This window comes from Vanessa tameamea, chromosome 25 (assembly GCF_037043105.1).
Source record: "Vanessa tameamea isolate UH-Manoa-2023 chromosome 25, ilVanTame1 primary haplotype, whole genome shotgun sequence".
NCBI lineage: Eukaryota > Metazoa > Arthropoda > Insecta > Lepidoptera > Nymphalidae > Vanessa > Vanessa tameamea.
This window is the reverse complement of record NC_087333.1, coordinates 3,516,624-3,526,589: the sequence shown is the minus strand read 5'-3', so window position 1 is coordinate 3,526,589 and position 9,966 is coordinate 3,516,624. Positions and strand designations below refer to the sequence as shown.

The following is a 9,966-nucleotide window of genomic DNA, read 5'->3' as shown; positions in this document are numbered from 1 at the left end:
ATGATTTACTTATTTTATTTTATACTTTATTTATAATATTGTACAATTTCATCGGTATCATTTTTGGACGATTACCACAGACTATAGAGTAACCTTGAATTGCAAACTGACATGTTGCTAACTTCGCAGTAGTTTTTCCCGCAGTTTGGCGTCCACCGATTGATAAAAGAATTTTAACGCGTTTTTTCTGTGTATTTAGATCAATAAGACAATTCTTTATCCTAATGATTTGTTTTCTAGTGATGTTTTTATAGACTTATTATGTTGTTTCCGTGATTGCTTCGTTTGGGTTTTCCTGCTGTGGTGATTTTTGTAAACATCGGGAACACAGGCCCCACGTCTATGACTTCTTGTACGTATTTTAGCCATTATCACATCTCATAAGTTAGTTTTGTATAATCCATGAAAAAAATGAGTAGTAATGTGTAACATTTGTGTAACTGATCGTGGATTAACCTCGAAATTTTGTTGTTTATTTGGTTGTAAAAACTTCATGTAATCGAATCGTGGTTGGTAAGCGAAAATGTTATGTCGCTTGAAAGAAACCACGAACGCAATTGTATTGACCAAAACAACTAAGTATTTAGTTTTCAAATTCGGTACATTATTAGATTAGTATGTTTGATGTTACCACGTCATAATTTATGTTATGATTTCGATTTCTTAATGTTTACACGGAATATTAATATATTCACTACCCGAAAAACACTGCACTTTATCTTTTAGATATACGACACTCAACACTCCGTATTTGATTTATTCAATATTATGCCTTGAAGCTTTTAAAATTCTTCAGTGTGAAAGTTTTTATGTATAATACCATATTGTCAAAAAAGCGTGATACAATTTGTAGCATCTTTTTTAACAAAAAACAATCTCACAACTAAATGCCATTCACTCAAGAGTAGAATAGATTATTTTAGTTTTTAATTGAATAACATGCATATTATGAATAATTTTACAGTATAAGCCCATGAAATAAGAATTTCACAGAAATAATATGTTATTACAATTATAATTTTTTAATTTGTAAGCAAAAATTGGCAACTACAGAGAATTTTGCATATTCAGTTATCATCTTAATTGGATAAATGTCAGGCATCACTTTAATTATTAATATATGAAGTATAATATTACTGACCTCCGTTACAGTTTTGTGGTTAGTTGATTTAAAATGGTCAAAAAAGTTTAAATTATTAAATCTCACATCCATATAAATAATTTAATTGCCCTTTGTGTTATCAAATTATGTTTTGTTTTAAGTAAGTTTTTATGAACAGTTTGTATGATCAAATATAATTTTACAAGTCTAAATTAAATGATATTAAGAAGGATCAACTAGAACACTTCTTTTATAATTCTTTAAACTCAATTATTTATGCATACTTATTATATTTCCTAATTGCATTATATTTTTTTGTTCTTAGTAGAAAAGCTTATCCTATATGCTTATTTGCAAAATTGTCTAGTTTTCTAAATATTTTCTTTATATTTTATGAAAAAAGAAACTTGTTTAAATAAAAAAGCAGATTTCAAACTTAAAGAACTTCAATTAAAGTATTTACTTATCTACTTACATTATGTATTTCATATTTTTTTAAGAATGCGCTTACATTACAAAGCTTATCAGTATTTATACAAATTCTAAGCAATACAACTTATTAAAATGCATTGCATGAAATTATTCATTTAAATATATCACATTTATTATTTATCACTAGCTGCTGTGTGCAGTTTCAGCCTCGTTAAACATTCATGCTCCACCTGGTAGGTCATGGTGTGATGTTAAATAGCGTTTTACCTTCCTCAAGAATGGGGCTATCAAATGCAATTTTTTTTTTTCAATCTTACTAGTAAATTACCGTTGAAGATTATTGTGTTCAAAAATAAAATCAAACTCTTCAGTTTCATGATATATATTTATATATATATATGTTATAAGATAAATTAAACGGCTCAATACCTGTTCTGGGAATCAAAACAATTGTTAATAGTAAAACATTACTTTTTGTTTTCTGAATGTAAATATAACCAATAAATGCATCTATAGCTATACTGTAATCTATTTTATAAACAGCATTTAGTATAGCATTTAACGATTTAAATAATGGATTAAGAATCCTTAATGTTAATGTCTATGGATATAGATAGTCAGCCAAAAAAAATTAAAATTGGGTTAACTATCCCATTACTGACACATGAAGATAAATTAAAAAAATAAAAAGCACATTTAAAATTTTACTGATGAATTTTTTTGTAAAACTATTAACTATGATCACAAATGTAGGAATAAATATTGCTTGAATATTAAATTTTTAGTAGAATAGACTAATTATTAAATAAAATATATTATTATATATTATTCAATAAAATAATCACCTTGCATAATGATTACCAATTTTATGTTACTTCTATTCCAGGTGAATATTAATAGTTACTTAAGAGTTAGGACTTTTAATGAGATAAACATTGTACAGATAATAAAGCAACTAAGTTCATTACAACTATTGTCCTCCTATCATAGTACATTACATAAAACTGTTCTCTAGACATCTAGTGTTGTATTAGTTTATACTCAAGTTTATTGAACACTTTAAAATTTGAAACCGTTTAATCATATAATAATTGTCATCTCTTTTATTTAACAGTGGCAGAATATTTTGCACTTAACTAGCATAGATGCACAACAGAAAAAAAAAAAGTATTTCTAATTGTTATGTTCCACTTTATAATCTTCTGTTTGATAATTCATATTATTGTAATCATTCTTCATGAGTAATGAACATTTTTTAATCTTAACAAACTCCTTTTAATTTTGATTACTAAGTTTGTTTTTTGAACATCTATATAAACATATATAAATAGATGCATCGAAAAATATCATATTTCTAATAATTTTCATAGTTTTAAATCCAGCTCCAACAGTTTGATAATGCTATTTTATAACTTTTCAATTCATAAAGTATAGTCATTGTCTTTTTTACGTTTTAAAATTGACATGTATATATTCTGTTAAAGGGTAACAATAGCCTCTGAGGCTACTGTTAGAAAATATTCATTTTAACAACCACCTTCCCTGACATTTAGAGTTATTTTAATTTTGTTGTTATTAATAACATTTTTGTATAACAGTCTTATAATACCTTAATAATATAAAATCATGAAATTTCACCTTCCAACAACTTTAACAAAATTTTAGGAAAAGAACAGTTTTGTTAATAGCAGCTTATTCCCAGAATTGCCATAACATATTAATGTATTTCTACCTAATCTTTAGTTCATGAAATATGATGTATGGATTATTTATTTCAATTGTTTTAGATAAATAGTCAAGTACTAATAATTGGGTAAGTGCCAATGATTAGGTATGTTTCTTTATTATTATAATATAACTATTCATAGGAATGAGGTGGTTACACATGATGGATTTACTATGCCATCTTTATTTTAATAGTGATTTACAGAAATAAATGATTCACACTGTAAAAAATGTGTCAACTATAGAGCTTGCCTAAAATATCCATTGTTATATTGTATTGGTACTAATCAATTATATTTTTTTACTTAATTTGAAATTGTTAGTGATTCGGGTTGTTTTATTGTTATAGGTTACTCTAGAATTAGCAATAATATTCTGGGTGCTAACATGCCAGCCTGTAGTGACTTAGAATAACCCAATATGATCTCACTGATAGGGTTGTAGTTTAATTGGTGTTAAAACTTAATCCAAGCCCATCTGGGTAGGTTTCAACCACTAATCACATATTCTACTGCCAAATAACAATACTCAGAATTAGTTGTGTAGCTATGAAAATACGAGATGGTTCATATTTTCTAGAATGTTAATGTCTATGGGTACTTGTATAAAGTTACTACCTGCTAGATCATCTGCCCACCTACTTTAATAAAAATAAAAAAAAACAAATGACATTGACAAAAATCTAACAATATGATATATATCTGTTTATGAGATTCCTTATATATATAAAATATACATACAATACATTAATTTATTGATAATTTGTAAATGAGTAGAGTACTTGAAAAAAAGTATAGTCAGCATAAAAATATAATATGATTATATATATATTATTATGTAAAAGCTTACGATATAGATAGCTATAGATAGCTATAGAAGCCTATATACTATTAGTTACAATGTTTTGCATAATCATGTTGAAGTCTTACCACCTGTGTAACTGACCTTGTAGGTTTCTATTTAAAAATTGAGATCGCTGTACTAGGGTGGATTAGGTTTATGTTTGAAATATAAGTTTAGAATCCTATATAATTATTAGTAGCACTTGATTTTATAGCTGTAATTTTATGACTTCTTTTGTTATATAGACAGGTAAATGGGCCACCTGATAGTAAGTGGTCACCACCACTCATAGACCGGAAAACAGAATACTAAGTATTGCTGTTTGGCAGTAGAATATCTATTGAGGGGGTGGTACCGACTCAAAGAGGTTTGCACAAAGTCTTTCAATTTTGTGTACCTTGACAATTAGTTTACTATTATACAATACTTTTTAATTTAAAGACTATTGTATATATCAAATTTTCTAGTAGGACTAGTTGCCGCTCCCCAATTGTCCATGTGAAATAAGATGTTTTTCTTTGTATACATCATTGTAGACATAAAACAAGCTCATCACGGTAATATACGCCTAAGAGTTATTCAGTCTTGTTTAATATTCTGGGAAAGCTGTTCTTTATCTTTGAATTAAATTTAATAAAAATGAATGATGAGATAAATAATTTTTTCATCGTTATATCATAATATGTTAGCTGTAGAAAAAAATGTGTTTAAAATTAATTTTCAATTTATTTGTGAAATAAATTGTGAAAAATTACAAAATAATAAATAATTACTACATAATAGATATATAAACCAATTAAGTGTCCAGTAATAACTAAATACAGAAAACATGCTATATTGATTGATTCTATATAATTGAATATAGGTTTAATTAAGGTGAGATTCGGTTTATTGTTAATTTGGAATGCACATTTGTATCTCACTCAAGATTTATTTCTTAAAGTTCAAATCAAAATGAACATAATAAGATATTTGAATAATAAAAAGTATTTTATGTACATAATAATAATTACAAGCACTTTAAAATATTCCTTAGCATAGCATAAATTACATTAAAAGCGCTATGAAGCCGCTTCACATTGAAGGTGCCATTTAGATTTATAATATTAAAATACTGTTAATTAATTATTCATACAATTAATACCTGCCTTAAAAAATGGATTCCATGTTTTATTTTGTATCTACCTGAATTAATAAATGAGAAAACTTATTTTGTAATACCTAACTATATAAAACTTTTAACATTAAACACTTCGTTCGAAGTTTTAGTATATTATATTATAAGTAGCTGTGCTTTGCAGTTTCATCCGCTTTAAATATAGACTACAGTAGAGGCATTCTGTAAGAAGAAAGTCGCAACTCACCGCAGAACACGATAGTCAGAATGTGATATGCGACATTTAGTATAAAGATTATAGAATACACGTATCAAAATGGCGTATCACCGTAACACGGCTGTCAAAAATTCACGAGTGAGATACGAAATGAATTCTTTCAGAATCACACCGTTGACGTGACAACTGTGAATTCTTCTTCATCTTGTATCTTCATAATAATTTTTGATATATGTTTTTATTTCAGATTGGCAGCATGGCGGAAATAGTGTACCCGCAAGGCTGCCGCCCAATCACCGATGACCTTGGACCAGACGAGCTCGTTCGAAGACTCAAGGTATGTTATCATCAAATAGAGTTCTACTTAAATTGAACATCGTAAAATTGCTTTAGATTTAGGTGAAGGTGAGAAGAAATTGTTCGCGTAAATAATAGTAACAATTTGTTGATATAACATGTTGTAAACCCGATATCATTAGATAGTAATATTGCCTTAAGAGCCGAGATGGCCCATTGGTTAGAACGCGTGCATCTTAACCGATGATTTCGGGTTCAAACCCAGGCAAGTACCACTGAATTTTGCTGTTAATGTATATATGTATTGCCTTAAGATAAATATGTCTGAGTAACATAATGTTCATGTATTCAAAATAATGGTGACACTTGGTGGTATGACTTTTTGCAAGTCGGTCTGGATCGAATACCAATTCATTATATATACTACCGATTTACAACAATGTTTAATATTATTGTGTTCCGGTTTGAAGAGGTGGGTTAGCCAGTGTAACTACAGACACAAGGGTCATAACATAACATCTTAGTTTCAAGGTTGGTGGCGCATTGGCGACGTATAGGATGTAAGGGACTATTTCTTACAGTGCCAATTGCTCAATGGGCAGTGGTGACCTTACCACCTTAGCTTATCATGAGTTGGCCCATTAGCCAGTCAGCATTACTATATATAATAAAAAAAAGTGTAACAATACATCTTACAAAAAATTACATTTTTTTAATTCGAAACATGGTTAAGTTAGAAGTAATGTGAAAAAAAAAATCAACATGGTGGTTGATAATATTAAAAAGGTAATTGCTTTTTTCCATGTCTTTTTGAGTAGACGTGTTCAGGATTTTCTTAAAAGTAGTAGTAAATCTTTTTACTGCCAATTTTGTTCTCAATCATATTAATTAGTTAAACACTTTTGGTCATTTAGAGTGAATTCTTTTTGTGTATATTGATTGAATGATTGATTTGATTGATTGATGATTTTCCATAACACACTTGTGTTATAGAAAATGAGAAGCTTTAGCTACTTATACTGGGATAGAGTGTAATGTATATGATGTTGTGCAATATTTATATCTATTTATTTACATAAGTACAATAAACCTCAATTTTATAAGATTTTTTTAATGAAAGCACTGAAGTATCTTTTACCAGTATTTAGAGTTATTTTTTTAAAGTTTGATTGTTATATGTTCTTTTTATTTAATTTTTCTTATACGTTTATTAATTTAAGTCGAGTTTTGTTTCATTATTATTGTATTTTATTATTCTAAGTGTTGGTTAGACCTGTGTTGTCGTAATTTTCTTTTCTTGTTTATTTTGTATATATGCCGATGCTGTTTATTATATAAATACTAAGTTACATTCTATCCAATCAATAAATAAAATATTAATGCTTTAATACATTAGGCCTTTGAAGTATTCTATCGGACGACCCCAGACGACCTTCTCACAGGGCTGCCAACATTACTTCTAAGAGTTGAAATATTTGATGCGGACTATTTTGTGAAAGCAAAATAAAATACGGATTCGTAACGAAACTTTCAAATATTTGCTAAGCAAAAGCCATTCGTTATTTTTCGTGAGTATTCGTTTGCGAAAAAAAGTTATTGTCGTGTTTTTATTGTCACTTGATTGTAACTCTTTAAAGGAAATCAAGTCTAGCGTCAGTTAATATTATTTCGGTACTTATAAATAGACGTCACCGCAGCAAAAAAAAAAAACTGCGAATTCGGTAATATAGGTTAGGTTTTTTTTTATTTATTTACGATAAATAATCAAATAATAAATAAATGAAACCTAAGTTTAGCGTATATTGGTGCTTCATCCTTAAATACCGTTATTTCTCTAGAGAAACATCAGCTGTTCTAGTTTCAAATGAATTTTAATGTATATTGGTACGTACAATTATTATAATACATTACAATAAGCATAGTATATAGAGTTTTCCGGTCCGTGTATATGGGATTTTTATCTACTAAAACACCTGCGAATTCAGACCTCGACACGGTGAGAGGCCGTGGGATCGTTTTCACGTACATAGCCACTATTCCTCTGCAGCCCTTGTCAATGCGTTCGTCAGGTAGAGGCTACCCTGGTTGCCGCCTTTCATTGGGCCATCTGAAACGACCAAGCTTAGGCCTAGGATATTGTATCGTGTTTTAAGCCCTGGTATGACACCTTTGTCGTCTACGCCGAGCGAGATTGGTCCTTATTACGTTATGTCGTCTCCTGATGTTCTCTCAAAAGACGACTATGATCTTCAACACCGATTCCGTGTAAAGCATCGCTGTCATAACTTCTCGTAGGGAGTAGTCTTGTCACACCTACGGCGAATGTTATGCGGTATCCCGGTCCACGCCACAGTGGTACACTGTCTGACGTGGCGTGGCGTGGACTAATTACTTTTGTAAGTCAAATGGTCGCGTTTTGTGCGCTTATTTGTCGTCTTCCCACCGTCTTGCTCCATGGACTATATGATAGTGATCTCTGGTAACCGTGTTGAATGCGTTGACGATATTCAGACTGATCGTCAACGATGCGTTACCGAGCAACCGCCTGCTTCGGTCGTCATATGATGCATTCTGTGGCGGTTCTGATTTCGAAATAGATCAGATAGCTTACACATTTAGCTGACCCTATGTAAACAGCCTTATTGTGGGTCTTAGGACAAAGGCAAATTACTGAGTGAAATGAAAATGAAAACTATACCTAGTATTATTATAATCGAATAAAGAAAATTTTATTCACAGTAATCAGAGGAATGATAAAAAATATTATGAATTCGGCCTTTTTTTTTTACAGTAATACTGCCTGTTACTATCTTTTTGCGATATTGTTTACAATTTCAACACTTTGTTTTGACGTCGTATATCGTTTTTACTTGTTCGTTTTCGTAGCGCTATGTTAATGTCACGTGTCTTTTCATTATTCTGAGTCGGAACTCTGGTGGTTTTTATCCGTCGTTATAAACCGCAGAGGTATAAGCTATTGCTATTACATTTTCGTTTAGGAAACTCATTGTATTCATATTTAAACGATGTTATGCATGTTATTAATGAAATTATGAAATGAAACATGTTCCAACGTGAGTGTTCACTATCTACTAATATTATACATGAGATAAATAACTGTTTGTCGTTAACGTCTCCACGCTTAAACCCCTGAACCGATTTAGATGATATTTAGTACAGAGATAATTTGAGTCCTGGAGAAGGACATAGGCTTTTTTTAATTCACCCCTTCAGAGGGTAAAGTTTTGGGGACGGTTTGTATTCTATAAGTTAAGTTTGATAAGTTTTGAGCGGGCAAAACCGCATGTTCGTCTTGTAAACTGAGATACGTTTTTTTTTTTAGTAATAAGAGATTACGTTTTTTGATACCCGATTGCAGCGAAGCATCTTTCGCTACGTATTAAATAAAATGCAATAAAATAAATTGACAACGTTTGAGAATAGTTAAATGACAACTAATAAATAACAGACAATAGAGAGGTAAGGTCGCCTGGAGGGGGTGTAACGCTTTTTTACTTACGTGATGATTTCTGTCAGTGTTCACTCTACTATAAGCGGAGTAAAAGAAAATTCGGTCCAATAATAATTATATAATGTAAGTTTCATAAATTATTAGTGTCCGACCGAACCTTCGGATTCAGACAAAACTTCAGCCTGTTTTGTCCAGTGTTATTAAGAAGATAAGCTGAAACAAACAATCAAATAGACAAACAGTTTTGCATTTATTGTATAAATAAAATGTCTTGAAGAGATGGAATCTCGAGAGAGTTTATCTCGACAAGACTAATGTTAGCGCAGCCTCCGGTATTTAATAATGTATATGCATCAGGTTTTTGTTGTTATGAACCTTTGTTATTTGGAGACGTTTACGAAACTTACTCGAGACAACTGTGCTTGAAACTGGCATTATTAATGGTACGGCTTTGTGTGTTCCTCTAAGTAGGTACGACCCACTGATCGCTATATTTCACTACCAAAAAAACACTTTGTTTTGCTATGTTCAGATTTTAACTGTTAGCTAGTATTTATCGTGCTCGTAGATGTCATGTTTGGCGTATTGAACGAGGCAAGGTGTAGTTTGAACTACATAGTCAAGTCCCGGGAGCTTCAAATAGACTTTTTAAAAAAATTATAGAATTTATTTGAAAATTAAATTCAATTAAACAAAAATTAAAACTTAATTCTATAATGAAGACAATTGGCAGTATTGCATGCCAATCATGTAATGAATCA

General features: G+C 30.2%; 1 protein-coding gene across 4 annotated transcripts in view; it reads left to right on the top strand.

Annotated features, from left to right (window-relative positions):
* The first annotated feature begins 88 nt into the window (after nt 1–88).
* The window catches only part of Pds5 (precocious dissociation of sisters 5), a 34,469-nt gene continuing 24,591 nt past the window's right edge, over nt 89–9,966 (top strand). For all 4 annotated transcript variants that reach the window (XM_026643617.2, XM_064218852.1, XM_026643618.2 and 1 more), the window contains exons 1-2: nt 89–352; nt 5,684–5,773. In XM_026643617.2, coding sequence (XP_026499402.1) covers nt 5,693–5,773 — 81 coding nt within the window. In that variant the 5' untranslated portion in view covers nt 89–352; nt 5,684–5,692. The remainder of the gene's footprint in view (nt 353–5,683; nt 5,774–9,966) is intronic.